The following is a 24,063-nucleotide window of genomic DNA, read 5'->3' on the forward strand; positions in this document are numbered from 1 at the left end:
AATACAGAAATAAAGGGCAAATTTACACTTGCAATACAGCATTTTAGTCCACTTGATTTGATTAAAGGTTCACTTCCTACTCCCCAGTGCATTCTTCCCGTTTTTGGTACTTCGTTTGCTTTTGTTGTGCTTTTTCGACTTACGACATTGATGGCGCCACCTGCGGAGGCCCTCGTCGCAACCGTTTGCAGATTCGAATCCGCGCTGTGGTGGTGACTTACAATTTGTCAACTTTGAGGACACGATAGCACTGCGTAATCGGGGCAAACGGTACCGGCTGTCGCTTGTCTGCCTATGGCTAAACGCAGCGTTGTTATTAAAATCGAAAGCACACCAGCTGGAAAGAGCAATTTCTGGCGACGTCCTGTCGATAAAAGAAAAGAAGAACGGGAAAAATACAGGTGGGAAGCAGTTGGTTAACCGTCGGCAAGGTTCACTCTTTGCTGGCTCGATTGAACTGCCGCTTTAGCTGTTTTATGTGTTTGTATGTTGGTATGCACTTTATCTTCATTCTAGATTTTTCAGCACGATTATTCTTAGTTGGAAATTTGTTAATTAATGCCTAAAAACTAACTCTCACAGTTTTTGCTTGTTTGTTACTTTACCTCTTAACCTTATACAGTAGAGTCGTAGGGAAGTTAAGCGCGTATTTGTGAAACTGTTACTTAAACTGTGTGGTAGATTTCTGCCTAGGTCGAACAGTTGCCTGTACGACCGCGAGAAAGGGATAAGTTGTCTGTAATTTGTTAGCAGTCCTAGTTCTTCTCAAACTGTAAAACCTAAGCGACTAAAGCTATGACATGCTTAAGAATATAGTTTCGTTTAATACCGAAACAAACGCGTTTGACAAAAAAAAACATGTTGACTCTGTTCAGTAAATTATTCCAAAGAGCTAACATTAGAAGATTGTGACGGTAAAATATCCACTCCTAAACGTAACTAACGTCGCTCACACTCGGCTTGACATAAACTTGTTGCTCTTGACTGTACAATAGAATACACCAAAAACATGGAACCAACACAAAATGAACATACAGAAAATACAAAAAGAGAGCAATACAAGCTCTCTTACAAAAACGCGCGTGCACTTTTGCAATATTTTATGTTCAAATACAAAATAAAACACCGTCCCCTTTCACAGTGGGCTCAATTATCCTTGACTAACCTTTGCAATTTGCGCTTGTCCGCCTCATTGACACCTATCCGCTTATCTAGTCTATCAAATACTCTCAATTTCTTAGCCGGTGGCTTGTCCCGGTCGCTGTGCCTCGACTCGCCGGATACCGGTTTCAGTACGATCCTTCGGCTGCTAGAACCGAAACCACTGTCACCGCCGCCCCCTCGATTACTACCGCCGCCACCACCACTGGTGCTACTGCTGCTGGTCGTATTAACCGGAGGTTTCTCTCTGGGCGGCGAAGGGGTCGGTTCCCGCAGTAGCTCCTCTTCGTACTCATCAAGGAACAGGTCCAGCTCGTCCCGGTTATCGATAATTTTGCGCTTGGGAGGACTGGGAGTAAGAGATGCCGCTGCCACCGGAGCTGGCGGCTGCGATGGCACCTTTTGCTTCGCAGAATCGTTATCGGTGTGGGCAGCCGACGTCGACGATGATTTCTTGCTGTGCTCGCTTGGCAGTGACGACTTCTTGTTCGATGACGACGACGATGACTCGTGGTTGGACGAAGAATGCCTCTCGGAGGGTGGCTTATCCGAGGCAGACGAAGAGTCCGATTTCTTCTTCAACGAGATAATCTTTTTCTCGGTTACAACGATCGGGGTAAATTTAGGCGCAGGCTCTTCGGATTTTCGGTCCTGGGGAGAAAAAGGAAATTTTTTATATTTAGAAACTTAACTCGCAAATAATTTATGTTCTTCCTCTTACCGATGGCTTGCTTCGTTTAGTTCCCTCAGCATTAGCAGCTTGCTTACGGCGCATCTCTTTATCCCTGAGAATTTTCTCCCGAATAGCCTTCTGCTTTTCGATTTCTAACCGATACGCCTTAATTTCCGGATCTTCGTCATCGTCTTTTTTCTATGAACAACACAAAATTAATATTATTAATCACACATATCCATTCTTCGTCAAGCTTAGCACTCTACTTACGTCATTGTTCCGTTGGTTTTCCCCATAGTCGCTGCTCTTTCGCCGTTTCGGATACCGGCTGTCGTCGTCCCGATCGCGACTGCCGTGCCGCCGCGGGGGAAAGTTCCGTCTTGTTCCCCTATTCGAGTCCCTGTCGCGACTAGCCGCCCGATGCCTTCGCGGCGATCGAGATCGCTCCCGGGAACGATCCCGATGCTCCCGGTCACGGTCCCTTTCGCGGTCCCGCTCGCGGTCACGTTCCCTTGAGCGACCACGCTCACGCTCGCGATCGCGGTCCCGTTCACGTTCCCTTTCCCGTTCACGTTCACGTTCTCGTTCACGCTCACGGTCTCGGTCACGATCCCGGTCGCGTTCGCGGTCCCGTTCCCGCGAGGGTGACCTTTCGAAGCGGCGTTTCTCCACTTCGATACGATTTTTGTTGATGAACTCTTCCTGCTGGCGCAGCAACTCCTCGTCACTGACCTGAGAGTTGTTGATACTGGCCAAAAATTGTTGACTGTTGAGCGCATCGCGCATCATTTGACCTGTAATGAAAGAGAGGGTTGGGTTGAGTTTTGGTGCAGGCAGGTTTGATAATAACACAGGACAAAGTCCGGTAACTGAGAGCACTATTATACTGCCGCTACTCACAGAACTGTCCCATTTTCTATGGAGTTTCCTATATACATGGGACTGATATGCGAGTAGCGGCAGTATAGTGCCGGCTGAAATGAATTTCGGATGAAAGCTGGGGGACGATTAATGAGCGGATAGATAAACCATAGCTGTTACGACAAACTTGAAAATTTCCCAAACTTTGTTGAAGTCAGTGTTTCCCTCCATTAGACATATTCCACGCACTTGTACACCAAGAAATCGGTATTTGAAACTGCATATTTCAACTCATATTATACTAGATATGAACCAGTGATTATTAAACTACAAAGGAAACGTAATTCTCAACACAATCAACATACAGAACGTTTAATTATTAACACACTGAAGTGTACACATATTAAAACATGGTGGACAAAGCGGTATTTCTACGATGGTGTCCCGTTACGGAATGTAACTTGTGATTTTACAAAAGTGATGCAAATAAAAATTGCATCAAGTTTTTATTACTCATAGTTGTCTAACTAAAGTTTTTTTAAGTTAAAAAAAACTTCGTTATTTTTTAGGAGGCGGTAAATCTCTCTTAGGGGACTTAGGAAAATGTCATGCTGATCAATTAGAATCAATAGCTTTTATGACTAACAATAATAAGTCAGACGGACAAATCAGCTGGTGTCGACTAAGGCTCGAAGATATGTTAGAAAAGGCATAGAAACCACTATGTCCTTATTTTCAACATTTCTCATAACATTCTAGCGTTTGTATATGATCTTCGCTTTTGGAGTCTTAAGAACCACATATTGAATTTGTTTGGAAATGACGATATGAAAAACGTGTTCAGAATAGATTTTTTGGCATTTTGATATTAATATCACAACATTCTAGAGCTATCATTTTTTTAAAACAAGAATTCAGGTAAATTGCAAAAAAATATTGCGCGAATTTTCCCTTTTTTACTTTTGAAGAAAAAGGTCATCTACAGCAAAATGAGTTTTCTATGAGTGATTTAAATGTTTCACCTCAGTTCTATAATATATCTTAATTGAAAATAACTATAACTGGGTAGAGCGGTAGATATGAAAACGAAAAAGAGAGATTAGATTAATTTCTATCTGGCACTGCTCCGAATAAATATTTTTGCATCAAAATCAAAACTTTAGCTTCTTTTGAGTGTACTGTCATGAAACAGAGTGTCTAATGGGACTGCATGGCGAACAGTTAGGTTTTGTTACCGCGTATGTTGTAGATACTTTTTCGGTGTGTTGCAACGCGAGTGGAAGTGATTGCTAGTGTGCCAAATGAAGAATAGTGATCAATTTCATCGTAGAGAATGAAGAATGCCATATACTCCTATTGAATTGTAATATAGTTTTTGGTTTATGTTTGCCGGTCATCGAGTCAACGAGTTGCCATGTTAACGAAAGAAGCAAAGCAACGAGGGATAAGTATTAGTATTATTTCATACAGGGTTACAAATTAATTCAGCACTAAATGCATCAAGTTACATTCAAACATGTATCCATTTTCATATTTCATATAATTATTTTAAACATACTAACTTAAATGCAAACATTAAATTCTTTCTTAGTGATAACAGTTATTGAAATCATACTAATTACAAGCTTTCCGATATCAATACATATGCAGCCCCCTCGCGAAGCAAGTGCTGCACCGCACCGATCCATTACCGTTTATCCTACAGACAGATTCTTATTAGAACTAGTTACCTCTCTCTCCTTCTCTTCTCATATTTGCACTTGCAACTGTAAAATACCTCTTTTTCTCTGATATAGTGTCACGTTTTTTTGGCGAAGCAGATATGGTGTGAAGCGTGGGAGGATATTGTCATTTTTGATTTTATTCGTCATGTTTGCTATCCGCGTGCGCATGTCGTTGAACACCATTGACTGATTTTTGTTTCGTAAATGCGGTTACATGAACTCACTGTGCTTCCAGGTCAAGCCTTATATTGCGGGACGGTAAATCGGCATTGTGCAGATTTCATAAAAGTGTTTAACCCTTGGTTTGGACTTTCAATTAATTGAAGGTGCGGTGGGTAAGGATGCGTTTTTTTTTCGCCTTTGGACATTAGCTTGGCTTTGAATCCTTTGAATAGATTCTTTTGATGGTTGTTTGGAACTTGGAAGACCTGTGAATTCTCAGCTGTGAATAGGTTTAGTGCAAATGTGTTTTAAGCAAATTTGGATAATTTGACATTTTCTCAGTCAACTGAAAACTATGTATTGTCTGTTGTTTCGTTTTTTATGTTGTTCAGAGCTCTAGATACATGGAATTTCGCCTGTTTGGGGACGCGATAGGTAACTTTTTCGACACGTACAGAGTGGTCGTGCGATTCTGAGTACACTTAGGTATCAGACTTTCACTTTAATCTGTAGACTTCGTAAGCGGTTTTTGCCGCCACACCGCATCAACTACTAGAAGCATATAATTTCCTACAATATATTTCTTATTTCGCGTGATAAAGATAATAATAAATACTAGTTTAAAATTGTAAAAAATTGTAATAAGTAGCCAGTTTCATCCATGTTACCGAGAGTTATGAATGAAGCGAAATATTGACTTATTTTACCCCACCACCATCTTTCGGTTAGTAGTATTTATGTTTAAACGTACTATTCGTACTATTCGTACTATACTATGAAAACACCATCTACAGGGATGAGACATTGTCGCGGTTATGCACGATTTAGCAACACTCCCTACAGCCGGCTGTCTGGAGTTTAAATTGCTATAAATACTTTTACCTAATATATAACTCTCTGCTTAGACTTAGTAATAGTGTGAGTACTCATTCAAATTTTTCATTGGAACAAATATATTCTCAAAACTATAATAAATGAAAAAATTAAATACGATCGAATGAATAATGAATAGACGAAAAACATACCTAAAATTCTACATTTTATAAAAAAACAAAAAAGCAACGATCGCATCACTTATCAAGGTGAATCCTGATCCAACAAACCCAACCTTACTAGCAAAACTCCTTCCTGTAATCTTTGTAGGGATGCAGAGGTTAACACGGTCCCTAGAACAGCAAAGATTACACTAACATTCCTTCCCCGTTCCCACCTGATTGCAAGGACGTGGCCGGCGCAGTTATTGATCATTACTATGTCGAATCACTGAATTTTGCACAATGAGAATGATCGGTAAATCCCAACCACATTCATTTGATTCATTGTGCAATTTCACTGGTTCTGGTCAATCACTGAGTGCAACCATTGATATGTGCAATCAGTCTAAGCTAAGCTAAGCTAAGCTTTTGAGTGTACTGTCATGAAACAATAGTCATTGGCCTAATCGCATTTTTTCGTTTTTACCGAGTTGCCCGTTAGAGGGTTAATTACTGGCGTCTCCTGGATTGGATTCCCTGGGGTGGGACAAAAAAGCAAAGCCTTGGGTTTATACCGTCGTTAGACATTACCTTTCTTTATCGACAGACTTCGCAGCCGGCTGTTAGAGTACAGGAAAATTATGGGGCTAGTGCAACGATCCTCTCACTCTATCTAGCAAGCACCGCCTAGCCGAGATTCGAACATACGACGACTGGCTTGTTAGACCAGCATAGTACCTCGAATATAACTGGGCGGTCCTGGGGTGGGACACGTACCATTAATTCCAATTTAATCCTAAGTGGATTATAACAAATCGTCCAATGTTTATTACGTGGGACAAGATAGAACTAGATTGTTCGCTCAATAGGATTAATTTGATTGGGAGTCTATGGCACAATTTTATTTCATAGGCAGTTTGCTTCTCGTATTATCCAATGTTTGAAAATATTTTCCCCTCGATATTACCCGTTTTTAATGTTAAGATGCATCATGTCAAACAGATGGAATCTTAGCAAAATGTGTATTAGAAACTTATGCTTTAAGGATTATATCTTATCCCGAAGCAAGAAGATTGTCTGCAGAGCAGTGGTGATCCGATTAAGGTGATTCCACTGATAAAAAAAGATGCAGACCTGTACGCTATGAACTACATTTCGTCCAAAGTCGGTATGGACGAAAAGTACCGCGACATTGCGCTTGATACGGGTACATGGCCCCACGGCTTACTGTTCAGGGAATTTGAAGGCACCAGCGTAAAAACCTACTGGGCACCATCTATATCTCGAGTATCACCATCCACTCCACGAATAGAGATAACCCCAGCGAGCAATCCACCGTCATCCATCATAGATCCGGGACCTTTGGAAATAGGTTCCTAGACGCCGAATGTAGGACTGACAACCTTCCGTCGCCAAACTGGATGCCGGGATGCAACGATTTTAGTACTTCGGAAGCCCTCTACCCCTCCACCGCAGTCGAGCCATTGCCGCCAGCGTACAACAGTCGTCCCGGCACTGCGTGTGAGTATGGGGAACAGGGCTTCCAGAACCTAACTCTTGGCAAGTATAAATCTATAAAGTATATGCTCTGCTGATGCGTACCGCGCTTTCAGATCAACGACCTCTGGACCACTGGAAGACCATTTGCCTTTCGCCCCTATTTCTACACCAAAAAGTTTAATGGAAACCCTCAACCCGCCCGCCCCACTCAAGCCTCGCTATCTCGTCGATCGTTCAATCAGTTCCCGCCATCAAAGCCGTTCCGTTTCTGTGCGTGGGGTCGGCGATGAGGGTTTCCAACTTGCTTCCATAGGCAAGTATCGACATGATAACTCGTCTTCGCTTCCTGAAGTTCCTTCCGTCCATAGGTCGGTTTCTGGAACGACAAGCCCCGTCATCGAGCCTCTGATCCCAGCGTTCTCTCAAGCTGTTTTGCATCGTGTACCCCACCTTCAGAGTCGATCTATCGTTCCATCTCAACTGACAAAGTAGGAAATAGCCAAAACGTGCGAACATCAGGGACAAAGCCCACAGCCACCCGCCAGAACGACGCCATGCCAAAATCTGGACTCCACTATGTACTATGGAAGTTCCCATCCTCCCTGCCGCAGCCTTGGTATAGTGATGGGGGCTTCCAAAACTCCTGGCCAGGCAAGCGCATTATCGCCAATTCAGATTACCACCGTTGATTTGTCTTCCGATTCTAGCCCTTTGTCATCTAACCGGCCACTGAACAGCACGCGCGACATACAATACGATAACATCCACGTATATTACAAGAAAATCGGCGGAATGAACGCAAGCGTCCACGACTACCTGCTAGCATGCGCTGATAGTCCATACGATATAATTGTCTTGGTCGAAACCTGGCTTGACGATCGAACTTCCTCTACACAAATCTTCGGACCGAACTACGAAGTCTTTCGCTGCGATCGAAATGTGCACAACAGTCGTAAATCAACGGGTGGCGGCGTTGTAATAGCAGTTCATCGCCAACTCAAGGCCTCTGTCGAGCATGGTTAGGTCACTATAAAATTAACCGATCGCTGTTTACACCTGTGCGCTGTCTATTTCCCACCAGACCGGATAAGAGATGCCGTTCTTCTTAAGGCTCACATGGCTTCGGTTTCCGAGATTTCCTCGGCAGCTTCCGCTTCTGACGACATGCTCATATTGGGCGATTTCAATCTTCCCAGTATAAATTGGTGTGAACGGGGCAACGGATATCTGTTCGTCGACTCCAGTTCTTCGACACATCCCCCGATCACCAATGAATTGCTCGACTGCTATAGCACAGCTACTTTGCAACAAATCAATAAAATCCTCAACGAAAACGGACGCTGTTTAGATCTTTGCTTCTCCAGCATTCCCAGTCTTGCTCCTGAATGTGTGTTGGCACCGGCTCCTCTCGTCAAGGAAGCCCTCCATCATCCACCACTACTAATTTCGATTCGTCACATACACCGTCCAGGATGTCTAATATGCCACTGCCCGTGTACTACGATTTTAATTGCGCCGATTTCGACCTTATCCAAAGAACTTTAACGTGTATCGACTGGGATACAGCCCTGGATGCTAATGACGTTAACGCTGCTGCTTTGACTTTTTCACAGATTTTGAATTACATTATCGACCGCCACGTGCCTAAAAAAACGATACGCACAGAACCATATTACCTTGGATAAACGCTAGGCTGCGTCGCCTCAAATCCGAAAAAAAACTGCATTAAGGAGGTACTCACGGTACAAGACCCAATCGCTGCGAAACCACTATCTGGCGCTCAACAGACGTTACAAAAAATTCAGTCGTCACTGCTTCCGTAAATACTTAAACAACGTCCAGTGCAGATTGAAACGTAGCCCTAAGTCATTCTGGAAATATGTGAATGCTCAACGAAAAGACAACGATCTTCCGTCAGCAATGTTCTTTGGAAACGACACTGCTACTGATATGGATATGGTTTGTCAACTATTCTCACGGAAATTCTCCAGTGTCTTTGTTAACGAAAGGCTGTCTGACACAGAAGTATCGACTGCACTAGAAAGCGTTCCCAGTCTCGGCGACTCTCTCAATAACCTGACTATTGACGATGCTATGATTAGGCTGGCCGCTCTGAAGCTAGAAAGCTCTTCCTCCGGTGGACCGGACGGCATACCTTCAATCTTTTTGAAGAACTGTATTGAAACCTTGGTAGCCCCAATCCGTCGTCTGCTTAGCTTATCGATTAGCTCAGGAGTATTTCCTTCTGCCTGGAAATCCGCTTATATGTTTCCAGTTCATAAGAAGGGTAATAAAAGAAACGTGGACAATTACAGAGGAATCTCGGCCTTATGTGCATTATCAAAACTCTTCGAGCTTGTCGTGATCGCACCAATTTCCTCGTTCGTCCAGCAGTATTTGGCCGATGAACAACACGGATTCAAGCCTAAGCGCTCAACGACCACCAATCTACTAACACTCACTTCCCACATAACGGACTGCTTCGACGACCGTTCTCAGACAGGCGTCATCTACACGGACCTCTCTGCTGCCTTTGATAAGCTGAATCATCAAATCACTATCGCTAAACTGGATCAACTCGGCTTTGGAGGGCCGCTGCTCCAGTGGTTTAAATCGTATCTGTCGAATCGTCTCGTTAATGTATCTATCGACTGGTCCATTTCGCAGGCTTTCACCGCCTTCTCTGGAACTCCGCAAGGTAGCCATCTTGGTCCTTTGGTTTTCCTTATCTATTTTAACTACGTCAATATAACGCTCAAAGGTCCTCGGCTTGCGTTTGCCGACGACTTAAAATCGCAAAAAGTAAATGACTCGTCTGATACTCTCGCACTCCAGGACCAGCTGTCGATATTTGCCGAATGGTGTAAAAACAATCGTTTAAGATTCAAGGGGTTCAAGATAAATGTGAAGTGATTACGTTCTCCAGAAAGCTGAATCCGATAATCTTCGAATACCGACTGTCAAGCATATCTTTACGACGTGTAGATTGCGTCAACGATCTCCAAACTGACCTTTAAACAACACGTTTTCTTTCGTTGTCGACAAGGCAGGCATTTGGGATTCATCATGCGTATCGCCAAAAGCTTCAATGATATATACTGCTTGAAATCACTCTACTGTGCGTTAGTTCGTTTTAAATCTTGAATACTGCGCACCCGTATGGAGCCCGTATTATCAAAACGGCGTCACCCGAATCGAGGCAGTACAGCGGAGGTTTATTCGCTTTGCGCTCCGACGACTACCACGGAACGACCTGATCAGACTACCAAGCTACGAACAGCGTTGCAGACTAATCGCCCTGGACTCTCTGCAAAGACGTCGGCACGTAATCAAAGCTGTTTTTATATCAGATGTTTTGACGTCCCGGATCGACTGCCCTTGGATACTTGAGAGAATCGATATTTCAGCTCCGCCTCGCTTAACACGGAACAATTCATTTTTACGTATACCACACAGAAGAACCAACTACAGCACCTTTAGCACTATACCTGGCTTACAACGCAATTTTAACCGTTTTGTATCCTGTTTTGACTTTGGCGTTAGCCGCAACGTGTTGAAATCTCGCGTTAGAACATTAGCTAGTAGTTTTTATTAGTCATTAGGATCCAGAAATTTGTTGACTGCTTAGAAAAAAGACCTTTATCTCAACATGACATCTCAAAATGTCGCTGAGCTAGGTTTAAATTTTTTACGTAACAAGAAAGATAATTTTGTAAGGATTCAAATGGGAATGGTATTCAAGTAGACCTACGCCACTCTTATTGATATTTGAGCTCAATTGAAAGTTATTGACGTTACTCCGATTTACAGTCATTCAAGAAAATTTAAAAAATTTAGCAATTATTGTACTTACTTGTAGCAGCCTCTACGCCTCCTTTAAAATTCGGGTTGATCAGTACCTTCCGCGGTAGAACAGGGGTTGCAGGAATCTGAGGTACGGCAGCGGCCGCCAGTGGCCCAGTGTCGAAGTTCAAGATCGGCGGTTGGTTTTGCGGTGGAATGGCTCCCATCGGACCGGGAGGTGGTCCGGTCGGGGGCATTGATGGACCGCCGCCAGGACCGCCCATTGGTCCGCCAACGTACGGTGGCCCGCCGTGCGGTGGAGGACCGCCGGGTCCATTCGGTCGGAACATTGGACCACCGGGTCCCATACGTGGCCCAGGACGCATAGGATCGAACGGTGGACGGTCGCCAGGCCGAATCATTCCGGGTCGCATCATATGTTCGAACGGTGGTCCACGTGGAGGAAACGGGGGCCGACCTCCCATTGGGAAGTTCATCCGATTGTTGCGGAAATTATTCATATCGCCCGGAAAACCTGGTCGTGGTGGAAATCTAGGGCGCATACCACCTCGAAATGGTCCCGGACCAAAATTTGGACCTCCTGGATGAATAGGCATTCCCATGGGGGGAAAGTGCTGCTGCTGGTCATTGGCAGAGGGCCCGGGATCTCCGGAATGTTTGTAATTGTTTGGTCTATTCGAGAGATGGCGATGTTGTGGTGGCTGCTGCTGCTCGCGTAGCAGTGGGTGTGCCTTATTGGCTCCATCCAAATGTTTACCTTCATGCTTCCAGTCTCGCTTTTCCGAGGATTCATCTGTGTCGTAGGAAAACTCAGGCTCACGATCCTGATGGGTAACGTAGAGATCCAGCACGTCTTCCGAAGAGGTAGTGTCGCACAGTTGGCTGGAGGATTTGTCTCTGGTTGAATCCTGATGTTTTAATTCACTTTCCTGCTTTGTAGCATTTTCAATGGATGAAGCCTGTGAAGAAACGGGTTCGGTTTCTTCCTCGGTATGGTAGCTTTGTTTGGAACAGAAAACCTCTACATCCGTCAGCGAGGCCGACGAGTCGGTTACTACAGACGTCGCAGAAGTCTCCGTTTCCGTGGTCGTATGGCTTACGGAGTCTGATTCCGTAGACGCGGGAAGGATGGATTCTTCACTCGAAGGGAGTTCTTCTTTGACCACAGACGGCTGTTTGTACGTTTCTTGCTGCTTTGCATGTGGCACGGCCACCACCGCCGGTACAGATTGCGGTTGCTGCTCGATTTGTTGCTTCACATCTGGCAAAGATGCTGGTTTAGTCTCTTCTGAAACGACCGATTTTGGCGTTGCGCTACGACGGACTGGCGGTCTTTTTACTGCTGGGGCGGGTGCTGTCTTTTTCGGGGCTTCTTCCCGAGAACTCGGAGGTACTGGCGCGTCCGACGGGGCTTTCTTTCGATTGCTGAGATTTTCAGCCTGTTGTTTTTCTTTCTCTTTAGCAGCCAGCTGTTTGGCGACCCAGTCCTCCGATTCGCTGAGCAGAAACTCCTCTTCGTGTTGATCTAGTTTAACGTTGCTCTCTGGGGGAGGGAGAAATATGGAAAGGAACAAATAGAAAATGTTAACGATATATTACGTTTTTTGACAAGTAAATTTAAAAATGTAGACCCGAATTAGGTTTATAATGAAACAAAAGGCGCGTATAATCATGGAGTACTTTTGGGTTAGTTAAAGTAATTTATGCAATAAAAAAAATTTCGTAAATATTGATAAACCAACGAAATAATAAAATAATATTAATTAAATAGTTCTTGATAACGAAGATATTTTCTTTTCAACTTACTGAGAGCGCTACAAAAGCGATCCTTGATAGACTTGATTTACTCTGATTAAAAAATTAGTTTTTTAAAGCATCTGAATTTCAAATTTACAATTGCAAAACTAAAACCTTAATGCTATTTAATTAATATTAATCCAGTCAAAACCATAACTTAGAAACTTGTGCTAAAAGTATTTGCTTACAACACAGATAATTTTACAAATCTGTGCAGGAAAAAAAAAACATTTTTTCACTATTTCAATTAAGTTTTCCATAAATCAAGAAGCAGACTTACCATCATCCGACAGCAGCAGATCGTCCTCATTCAGTAAGGTCGGATCCTCGCCGTCTCCCAGCTCGTAATTGAGCAAGTCGTCACTATGTTTTCGCAGGTGATGATTGGTCATACCGGATCGGGCACGGGTGCACAGAAAAGAAACGAATGAAAAGTCGATTTTAGTAAATGCACCATCAATTTTCCAGCAATCACTTCTAACGGCAGAGAATAACTTTTTCCAATGATTTAGAGCAAACAACACGATGCAAAACGAAAACCGGCAGGAAAAAATAGAACAACTCGCATTTGGCTGATAAATCCCGAAAGAAAAAAAAATGCCAGCTCCCGAAAAGCCGAAAGATTACGAAAAAGTAGAAAAACACATGTACAAGCCAAGCTCAGGGCGCTAGTTTAGCTTCTAATTCTACTCAGAAGCCGACTATTTTTGAACGATTCCGTAAGTTAGCACTTGCAACACATTTTCCACCTCTTATTGATCGAACTAGAAGCGATTAAATTGCCAATTTTCACAAAAAATAACTACGTTTGAAAGTGGCACAAACTTACTTTATATCCGACATCTTGGTTAAACTTGTTTTGACGTTTAATTTGGCGAGTGTGCAACGGCGTTTGACAGATGACAGCCGTTGGCAGAAGTCGACAATTCGACATAAATTTATGCTTTCTTCTGAACGCAGTGGCGTACTCATTCAATCTACCCATTGGTTCTTATACTTACTACTATTATAGGTATTTACCCTATTTACCTAATACCTAATAGGTATAGCCAACGCGGCACGTTTCTGTTCGTAATATAATAAAAAGTATAGGAGTGCTGCTATGGTTGTACCGTTGTACGGCACAAGGTTTATACTTTTTTATGTCCGTAGAATGTATCTATTTATCGTATTGCTGATTGCAAGGAAGATTGTCAATCAATAAGTGCACAATCGCTCATAAAAGTATTGCTGATTGCAAGGAAAATTGTACCATCCAAAGTGCGATATCGCTCATAAAAGTGTTATTTTGCATTAAATCGTTTCGGTATCTTCGGCGCACTTTTTCGTTATATTCCAAGCAATAAGTGCGCCGAAGAGACCGAAAGGATTTAATGCAAAATAGCACTTTTATGAGCGATATCGCACTTTGGATGGTACAATTTTCCTTGCAATTGACAATACTATTTTGGCTTAAATCGTTTCGGTCTCTTCGACGCACTTACTGCTTGGAATGTAACAAAAAGTGCGCCGAAGATACCGAAACGATTTAATGCAGGATCGCACTTTTATGAGTGATTCCGCACTTTGGATGGTTCCATTTTTCTTGCAATCAGCAATATTTATGTACATTATTTGCGCGCATTATTTTCATGATTGTGAGGAACGTGCTGCTCGAGCGAAAGATGCTGATACTACTTTACATTGGTACTGATCCAGGGGGGATGCAATCGATATAAATATCATCACGTTTACCTACTAGCGACGTAAAAACGACATCGGTAAAATATTTGATATTTTGGGGGCTTCGTCTGAGTTCCTTGGAGCGCAAATTCTAATCAAAAAGTGGTGTAAAACATAGTCTTCAATCAAATCCTCACACTTAAATATCTCGGTAAAATTTTACCAAAATCTAAACAACTGAACGTTCGGTAAAAATTTCGGTTAATCATATCGAAGTTTAACGAAATTTAGTAATATTTGGTACCATAAAATTTTTTACCGAGCATTCACCTGTTAGATCTCGGTCAAAAATTAACGAGTTTTAGTGATAGTATTTTATTGAGGATCATCATGTTTTGGGCTACTTTTTAGTTCAAATCTGTTCCAAAATTTGTTACAAAATGTGGTCTACAAACTAGTCTAGGTCCTAAATTTGGTTCAAAATCTGATCTGAAAAGTCCAAAATTGGATTAACAGTGTGGCCCACAATGTGGTCTGTAATCTGATGTAGCTGCAAGATCTGGTTCAGGTTCAGGATGTAGTCTAGGTAGGTCCAGGATCTGATCAAAAATGAGGTCCAGTTGTGAAAAAATGTGGTTCAAAATCCAAATCTGATAAAAAATGTGGTTCAAAATCCGGTCCAAAATCTGATGCAGGTCTAAAATGTGGGCCAGATCATATGAGTATATACGAATTAAAAGGATTTCTTCTCGTTTATTCTGCCAGATTGCTGAAAAGATTTACTCCTATTTTCATGTAAAAAATTGATCTTTAACTGGAACTTTTGAAATGAGCGATATTCGAGAAAATCAAGAAAATTTACCGGATTTTCTAGGAGTTGCATCACCTTTCTAAGGCAGTTTTTCAGGTTGTGCAGAAGCAGATCCCAAAATATCCAAAAATAAAACGCCATAAGTGTTCAAATTCATTTTTAAATGAAAATTTTTCGCTAATCAATCGATTATTCATCTATGTTCGCTTGTTTCACGGTAGCTACATGTTGACCGAATGTTACTGTAATAAATGTAACAAATGTGAGGTTGGTACAATCACACTAATTTTGTTGACCAGTGTAATAGGTAAATTTTCTGTTGAAAATTTACTGGATATCCTGAGTTACCCTGGGATCCTTTTTGGTTGCCTACAGTTTAAAATTGTTGGATGTTGGACACTAGCTACAGCACTGATTGAGGAACAGATATCGATGCATTTGTTGAGATCTATTAGGGGACTCGTAACTCCTTCGAAATAACGATACGGAATACCTACCTAGTTAGTGACGATCGCGTCTGAATGTGTATGCATCCGTGAAAAGATCTCACAAATTGGCAATCCTTGCCTTTGAAAAGATGAATCTTTACTGAGCTGCATAAACACGACTAATAAATCAAGGCCTTCTATGCAAAGAGTAATGCAGTCAATAATATATGTGTATAATGAAACAATAAATATTATTCCTCAAATTGTTCACATCAATGATCTTCATTTGCGTTAGCTAATTGCATCCTTAAAACATTACCAGATGTATTTAAACGCTAAAGAGTTGTAGTCCTTAATGTACGACATTAGTTAATATAACATATATGGTGAATCCGACGTTCCCCTCTCCATCAAGTACCGCTCATCTGCTGAACACTCCTCCATTCGGGTGATTGATTGCTGGTGTCGATTGATGATTTAATGCTTTCATACGAGAGGCAGGAGACTTCTCCTCCTTACGAGCCAACGATGATGTTGTTGATCGGAATGTGTATCAATTTCACGAAGAAACCGATAAATCCCATAATGCAGAAACCGATTGCGGTTGCGATAGCGATTTTCTGAAACTCGCGGCGATCCGGCTTAGTGCAGCGTTTGATTAGCCGAATCGAGTCCTTGGCGAACGAACGACCGGGCTCGTAGATTTTGGCGATTTGATCCATTTCTGCAATTGGAAATATTAAAATACAGCAAATTAATGGTGAGAAAAAAATGTTTACTATTTCCTTCAGTGTACAAATTGAAGATGTGGCAAAAGCGATAACTTTATATATTTCATACTAATTTTATTATTTTAAGTTAATATCCACTTTACTTGTACAATCAGTATGGGAAATATTGTAAAACTTTTATTAAAACAGTCGTCTGCTTTTGAAACACAAATATTCGACATAAACCTGACCAACTTAAAATAACAGAGCCACGAATATATAAACCGCACTCGTATCCTTCTAGGTAACATTACAAAATACACTTACCTTGTTATTCGCTGAATACAGAAACACCTCACACGATACAGAAAATATTCAGAAAATCCACTTTTTCCGAAACTGCGATGCACTGGTTACGATGGCTTCTGAGTAAAATGTGGAATGAATCGCTGGCTGCGCTACCGTACCGAAACAAGAAGATAGAAAGCTGTCACAATCGATTCCACGTCGGGTGAATGCGTCGCAACGTCATCGGGTAAAATGGCCGCCATACGTCATTTTCGTTATAATTCACGGCTGTCAATCCCAACCGTCACCGCGAGCCGAATGTGACGGTTGAGTAACGACTTAACAGTGGGAGAACGCCGAGAAGGCGGCGGCATGTTGTGCATGTATTAAAAACTAAGTCGGAAAACTTTCAGTTAAAATCTGATAGGTCAGTAATTATTTTAGTAGGCAGTGGCCCTTAATAATTGTCATCGAACTGTACAATCGCAGCAACATCTATATATAATTGTTTTGAACATTATGAATTTTAATAGTTCAATAGGTATTTAAATATAAGTCTTGTGATTTCTATAAATACCACCTAACCTTTCTTTCATAGAGCAGAAAGGCTTTACTTTAACCAGAGCACAACCGCTTCCTTTATTCGGAGCCCACTGAAACCAATGCACAGTGAGAATGATTTTGCAAAATAATCCTAAATCTGAATATTTTCAAATGCCGATAGCTACATTCAATCTTTTGATGTCACAAAAAAGGATATTTTTATGGGGATTCCAATTTATTGGGGTGGTCCTTGCTTTCTTTTTGTGAAAAAAATCTAAATTTATGCCAGCGGAATCCAGAGTTATTCACAAAACTGGGATAAAGGCATTTTATTTGACTAAAACATTAAACAACCAAGAATCGTACACAGAAACGCTTTCAACGGATTCCTCATGAAAACAGCTTGCTTACGGCGAAAACAGCTTAATTTTAACCCAGCGGAATCCGAAAAAATGGATTAAAAGGATCTCTTTATATTTAGAAAACTACGGCGCCCTCACGTGCCCTTGTTTTGGCAAAAACTGCTAGAAATGGATGCGTGCCGTGAACAAGTACCACATCAACGGAATGTTTATAAAAAATTCTTTTGACATCAAAGCTCGAACCTAGCTGAGCTGCACTTCGAGATATTGGAGATGAGGGATTTTTTCGAAATAAATCCCACTGTGCAATGTGGCAATATTATATCGAACATAGCACAAATGTTATTTGTTGTAGGTGTGCCATTATAGTCCATAATTTGAAACCAGCAACTTAGAATTGTTTTGTATTTGAAGCATAATTTACCTTTGATTTTGAGACAAATTTGCACCAACATGTTCTTTACTTCACTCCTTCAATCAATCGTTTTCCTGTCACTTGTTGAATAGAAGCAATACTTTTTTAATAATAATCCTTCACCAATCTGACCCATCTCATGGTTTTTGGCATTTTGTTTTAAATTCATTTTGCGCACAATAGTATATTTTTAGCTTACGATGACCTTTTCAAAAATCCCACTTTTGAAGTCGCACACGTTGCACTGAAAACCTGCATCTGCTAATAAGTTACCCTGAAATGAAATTATTATTCAAATTTTACTTTTACTAAACACAATATGCTGTCTATATACCTTCAAACAATAATAGCAAAACACGTGACCGCATCCCATATGGTGGGGCAACGTAGGGCGCTCGTTACAGTAGACGCATTTACTCTCTACGGTTAGATCGATTTTTCTAGCAACTTGCGAGCCCGATTCCAGCTTCAGTAAATTTCGAAGTCTTCGCTTGACCGCATGATAGTTGATAATGGGAATGGTAAAACCTAGCAGTTCCATGAATCCTGCCCAAATCAGTTCGCGAGTCATATAGGAATAGCCGATAGTTCGTCGCTTGGCTCCGTCTATCGAACGATGGTCCAGCCGTAAGACGTAGTCCACTAGCGAAGGTTTTCGGCCCGTACGCAAGAACCGAAAAAAGTTAAGCAACTTCAGAAAGGTCAAACAGTTTTCAGACCATCGGATAGTGTGCTGCAGTACTGTCCACCCGGTTAGTCTGTATTGGCTCATCTCTTTAAGATAGTCTAAAGCTACGGTTAGTGCATAGTGGAAGCCCAGTTTACCTGACCCAAGCTGCGCTTGGTCGTAATTGATGGACAACATTTGCTGACCAAACGTAGCAAAGGACTTTCGAATCGAATAGTTCCACAGTACGGAGCTGACGAGTAGATTGATTTCCGGTTGAAATTTGCTTAGAAGACCGGGCTGAAAAATAGAATTATCAGTATACGGAGAGCTTTTGATACATTTTCAGAATGTGTTGTACCGGAAGATTTCGCAGGACATTGTAGATTTGTCCTTTGATGATGTTTACTATTTCGTTATCAAGTTGAATTGAGTCGAGCTGTAAATTGACTTGTTTAGTGGTGTCTAAAAGCGTTAAATACCTGATTACTACATTACCTGATTGACTCGAGGCACAAAGTTGGTTTTCATCGCAGAAAATGTTTAAAATTATGACTTTAACTCGTTCAAACTTTTAAAAACATGATAGGATTTTGCCGATTTTGCGGATTCTGCCTAAAGTTCACCTTTGAGTTTTTGTTTTGCTCGGTGCCTTTAAAATTTTTAAAAAACCTCGGGGGGTGCATCATAAAATATTACTTGAAATACAAGTGATTGCAACTCGGATCGATTACTGATAGCTGACGCGGTATCAATCGTATAAGATACTCATTAGCTGATTGCATTACACTGTTCGATCTGTTTGATGTTTCGAAATCCAATAGCCATTTTTCATTCTTTAATCTCAACACATAAATATTTCATAAAAGCCATAAAAGCTTAAAAAATAAAAACGTTTCTGATTGTAATGATGCAACTTTGGTTCACCTCCCGATGGAAACGTCATGCTGTTCAATAACGAAAACGGATCCAAAAGATAACCGTTTCAAAACAAACAAAGTTGAATTTGGCCAGCTGACTCATCCTATTTCTTTTATGCTGTGAAATGTAAAGCCAGAAACGCATCTTATCGGCTTAAGTTTTTGTTAAAGTTAAAAATTTACTCATTCCTAATGTTAGAGTGTCACACTTAACGTACATTGCATTCGCAAATCATTCAGGGTGTTGATCTTTTAGAAACGTATAGTAAATCATGTCGATCGAGGCTGAGTGTCGCGCAATTTTATCAAGAGCACTGGATGCAGACGAAGCCGGTCAAAAGGAATTGGCAATCGAATTGTATGGAAAAGCAGTGGAAACAATTCTCCGCATTAGCGATCGAGAGAAACGAGAAAAATTAAATAAGTTTGCAAAACAGGCCCTAGAGCGTGCCGAGGAGTTGAAAGGAATTAAGTTCACTTCACCACAAGCAACGACGACTCGGCCAGTCCGGAGCAGTACTAGCGTCTGTAAGTTATTCTGTTTGTATTAATTATTCCCATCATCCTTGAACGAAATTTCGTTTTCAGTAAGTCCCGGACACAGTCCAAAGCTAGAAGTGAGTGGATCTCGGAATGCCTACACAAGCGAAGAAAAAAAAGTCCTTGAATATACGTCGCACATTAACGCGAAGATATACGTTCCGTTTATGGACATAGATCTGATGGAGAAGTTCGTCTTTCCCATCCCGTTTACGGACAAAGATGGTTTCCTGGAGCTGGCCCCGAAGCAGAAGCGCGACTTTGTTCAGTGGGTAAGGGTGAGTGACCTGTGCGAGAGACCGCAGCTGATTGCCGGAGATCATGCCGACTTCTACAGCATTCGGCAAACGGTGGTCTCGGATTGCAGTTTTGTAGCATCGCTAGCGGTGGCCTCTCTCTACGAGAAGCGGTTCAACCGGAGAATTCTAACATCGATCATCTACCCGAGAAATAGTCGCGATGAACCGATCTACAACTCTAGCGGAAAGTACTCGATTCGTATGCACGTTAACGGTATTCCCAGAAAGGTGGTGATCGATGATTATTTGCCACTTGGTAGACACCACCAGTTGCTATGTTCATATTCGAGTAATAAGAACGAATTTTGGGTATCGTTGTTGGAAAAGGCGTACATGAAACTGATGGGAGGTTACGATTTTCCCGGTTCCAACAGTGTAAGTTGATTATTCGTTTTTTGTTTGTTTTATTTTAACGAGTTTTAATCTGACAGAATATTGATTTACACGCGCTGACCGGTTGGATTCCAGAACGAGTAGCAATTCGTGCTAAAGAGGCCGATTTTGATGCTGACGGCGTTTTCAATCGGCTCAAAGAAGGCTTGAGTGCTGGGCGGTGTTTGGTGACGGTAGCTACCGGTGATTTATCGGATGCAGAAGCCGAACGAACTGGACTAGTGTCAACGCATGCGTATGCCGTCTTGAGTATGCGCGAGGTAGACGGAGTAAAGCTGCTACAGTTGAAGAATCCTTGGTCGCATTTGCGTTGGCGCGGGAACTATTCGGAACTGGATGTTACGCATTGGACACCAGAGCTGCAGCAGCTGTTGGATTACGATCCGAAGCTTGCTGCCAACTACGATAACGGAGTCTTTTGGATCGATTATAATTCGATTCTTAACTTTTTCGATGTGTTCTACCTAAACTGGGATCCAGCGCTGTTTCAGTTCACTTACTGTATCCATCAGTCGTGGTCGGCGGGGGTTGGCCCTATGAAGGATGCCTACAATGTTGGCGATAATCCCCAGTTCAGTTTAACCGCACCGGCTGGCAGAGGTTCCGTGTGGATTTTGCTGACCAGACATATAACGACGATCGAAGATTTTCGAGAAAATCGAGAATATATCACTGTACTGGTCTACAAGAACAACGGGAAACGTGTTTACTATCCATGTAAGTTAAAAATAAGGCTTAAAAATTTAGGGATTCTAATTCATAACTTTTCAGCGGATCCACCACCTTACATCGATGGCGTTCGAATCAATAGCCCGCACTATCTGTGCAAAATCCGTTTGGATCCCAGTTCAGTTCGGCGTTACACACTTGTAATATCACAGTACGAAAAGACAGCGACCATTTATTACACACTGCGAGCATACTGTCGGGATAAGTTTGAACTGAAAAAGATCGATAATCTGTTTTCCACCGTAGAAAATGTATGGAATACATTTAATTGCGGCCCTTATAGAATAAATCCAAGTCTTTTTTTTTCAGATCAACGGCGAATGGAAAGGTCGCACGGCCGGTGGATGTCCCAATCATCCCCTGACTTACAAAAACAATCCACTGTACCGGTTGCACGTTGGTCCGAAGGACACCAGCCAGCTGGTGATGGAGCTGCGTGGCCCGAAAGTCTATCAGGTCGGTCTGGAGCTTACGGTGGTTTCGCTGGAGAACCCGGAAGTCACGGCACCGTTCATATCGCAGACGACCGGCAGCTATCGGTCCGGTTTCTGTGTGCTAGATCTGGAAGCCATTCCGGCGGGAGTGTATCAGCTGCGTCCGTCCACGTTTTTACCCGAACAGGAGTCACCGTTCTTTCTTAAGTTTAAATCTACAACGAATTTGGTCATCGAAAAGTTAAACTAACCGATGCGCACACGCCTGCTGGAAGCGGGAGATTATTGGTTGATAAAGTTTCCGGCTAATCGCTTAGATGTTAAGTTTTAATCAAGAAAGTTCACGCTGTTTTGTCTCTTAAGTTATACATTCATATATTTATCCTACAAATAAAAACTTGAGCGATTATTTATTTTTTGTTTTAGGCATTAATCAGTAACCAAATAATCTTCCCATTCTCTATTTTAAATCTGCTGTAGATTCCCTTACAATTAATGACCATTGAATTTTCTTTCGGTGACTGCGTTCGTGGGTTCAAATCCTCAAAGACCATGTTAAACCTACGTTCGTCGGTCTAAACCCACAAATGTTATGTTGAACTTTCTGCGCGATTACCTGTACCTCAATGCAATTATCTAAGCTTTGAAAATAATCCACTGCACTTACTGGTGTTTCCTTACAAAGTTCAATATATTCATTCGGAGTTATTTGCCTTATCCCCAAGAAAGGCGATAAGCTGGATTGTGACAACTACCGAGGAGCGAGGAATCACTATCCTGAGCCGCCTGCAAAGTGCTTTCAGAAGTCATCTTTCATCGACTGTCGCTAATAGTCAATAGATTCGTAGGAAGTTATCAGGCGGGTTTCACGGAGGCTCCAGAAGTGCCACGATTCTAATTCCTCATCTGTTCATTGTTTTCAAAGCCGCGTGTGATAGTGTAAACCGACAAGAGCTATGGAAAATTCTGGACGTCAATCGCTTTCCGGGTAAGCTGACTAGACTTATCATGGCTACGATGGATGGGATCCAGTGCTGTGTGAGAATCTTGGGTGGATTGTCGGACGGGATGGTCTTTTCTACCTGCTATTCAACATTGCGCTTGAAAGTGTTACAAGACGAGCGGCGATCGAAAGGAGGGGGCACGATTTTCAATAAATCCAACCAATAATTTATCTGCTTTGCCGATGACAGGATGGTGTCGGCAGAATATTTGGGACAGTGGAAGATCAGTACTAGGCAGTACTCAGCCTCCGTACACTAATTAGACCTGTTGTCCTCTACGAGCATAAAAAGTGGACACTGCTGTAAAAGGACCTGCACTCGGAGTTTTCGAACGGTGGGTGCTAAAAATCATCTTTAACGGAATGCAATCAGATGTTCATCGTAGTTCTGCTATCTTTCGATCACCGCATGGTCGTCAGTCAAGATACTGTAGAGAATATGCCAGATACTTAGATTAAAAATTCAAATGTGATTTATTTCAGTGTAACTGAAAAGTATAAAGTACCGGCACTCTGTTTTGAGTAGTATATAACATATAAGCATGGGTCGCTTCGTATTAGATCTGCTTTGAAAAGCATGCCTCTCAATATGTATGTGTGTGTTGGCTTTCGTTCGGGGTAACAAGAGAGAAAGAGAAACAGGTTGTATTGCTTTGTTTCGGTATCAATACTGTTCGATCAGCCGAAGTTGTATTGAATGTGGGTGTGAGAGAATTCTCGGTGGGAAGAGAAACCACAAAACAAAGAGAACTGGGTAAATTAAATTGCTCTGAAGGGTTAGATTTTCAGTTTATGGACGGACGTATAGACGATCGGTTGGTTTTGTTCTTCAGCGTACGGTTTGCGAGAGACGGTCACGACAGATACCTCCAACTTTCTCTATCTCTATCTCTGCACATTTCGGCCCGCGGCACAAAACCTTTGCGAGATTCATTGAGTCTCTGATAGAACTTCCGTGTGTCATGAAAGCGGTACAGCTGCTCGAGCTCTTTGCACTCCTTCTCCTCCTGGGTGGCGCTTCTTCTCCTGGAAGTGTCGAGTGCTGGCATTCCTCGTCAAACCATTCGTTACGTCGATTCGGTGCCACACGGCCTAGGACGTTCTCCGCTACACTGTTAATGGCTAGTTTCGCGGCATTCCAACAGTCCTCAAGTGGGGCTATATCAAGCTCACTCTCTTCCGACAGCGCGTTTTCGAGAGATA

General features: G+C 42.2%; 3 protein-coding genes across 4 annotated transcripts; 1 reads left to right on the forward strand and 2 right to left on the reverse strand.

The window, feature by feature from the left end:
• Positions 1 to 233: 233 nt before the first annotated feature.
• LOC128733489 (transcription activator BRG1-like) lies at positions 234 to 13,499 on the reverse strand. Its single transcript, XM_053827108.1, has 6 exons — positions 13,486 to 13,499; positions 12,937 to 13,019; positions 10,909 to 12,402; positions 2,105 to 2,628; positions 1,883 to 2,032; positions 234 to 1,812 (listed from the first exon to the last, which is right to left on the reverse strand). The coding sequence occupies exons 1-6, from the start codon at positions 13,497 to 13,499 to the stop codon at positions 1,147 to 1,149; spliced, it is 2,931 nt and encodes a 976-aa protein (XP_053683083.1). The 3' UTR covers positions 234 to 1,146.
• Positions 13,500 to 16,600: 3,101 nt separating this feature from the next.
• On the reverse strand, positions 16,601 to 19,174 carry LOC128733505 (peroxisome biogenesis factor 2). 2 transcript variants are annotated; one of them, XM_053827137.1, is made up of 5 exons: positions 19,041 to 19,174; positions 18,904 to 18,981; positions 18,210 to 18,842; positions 17,885 to 18,149; positions 16,601 to 16,725 (listed from the first exon to the last, which is right to left on the reverse strand). In XM_053827137.1, exons 1-4 carry the CDS (start codon positions 19,071 to 19,073, stop codon positions 18,066 to 18,068), a joined length of 828 nt encoding a protein of 275 aa, XP_053683112.1. In that variant the 5' UTR covers positions 19,074 to 19,174; the 3' UTR covers positions 16,601 to 16,725; positions 17,885 to 18,065. The 2 variants fall into 2 exon arrangements, with proteins under 2 accessions (XP_053683112.1, XP_053683111.1); XM_053827136.1 differs by having other exon boundaries at positions 16,601 to 16,948.
• On the forward strand, positions 18,342 to 22,254 carry LOC128733495 (calpain-7-like). The gene is made up of 6 exons (XM_053827122.1): positions 18,342 to 18,631; positions 19,719 to 19,990; positions 20,051 to 20,676; positions 20,733 to 21,411; positions 21,466 to 21,674; positions 21,733 to 22,254. The coding sequence occupies exons 2-6, from the start codon at positions 19,735 to 19,737 to the stop codon at positions 22,105 to 22,107; spliced, it is 2,145 nt and encodes a 714-aa protein (XP_053683097.1). The 5' UTR covers positions 18,342 to 18,631; positions 19,719 to 19,734; the 3' UTR covers positions 22,108 to 22,254.
• Positions 22,255 to 24,063: the final 1,809 nt, after the last annotated feature.

This window comes from Sabethes cyaneus, chromosome 2 (genome assembly GCF_943734655.1).
Source record: "Sabethes cyaneus chromosome 2, idSabCyanKW18_F2, whole genome shotgun sequence".
NCBI lineage: Eukaryota > Metazoa > Arthropoda > Insecta > Diptera > Culicidae > Sabethes > Sabethes cyaneus.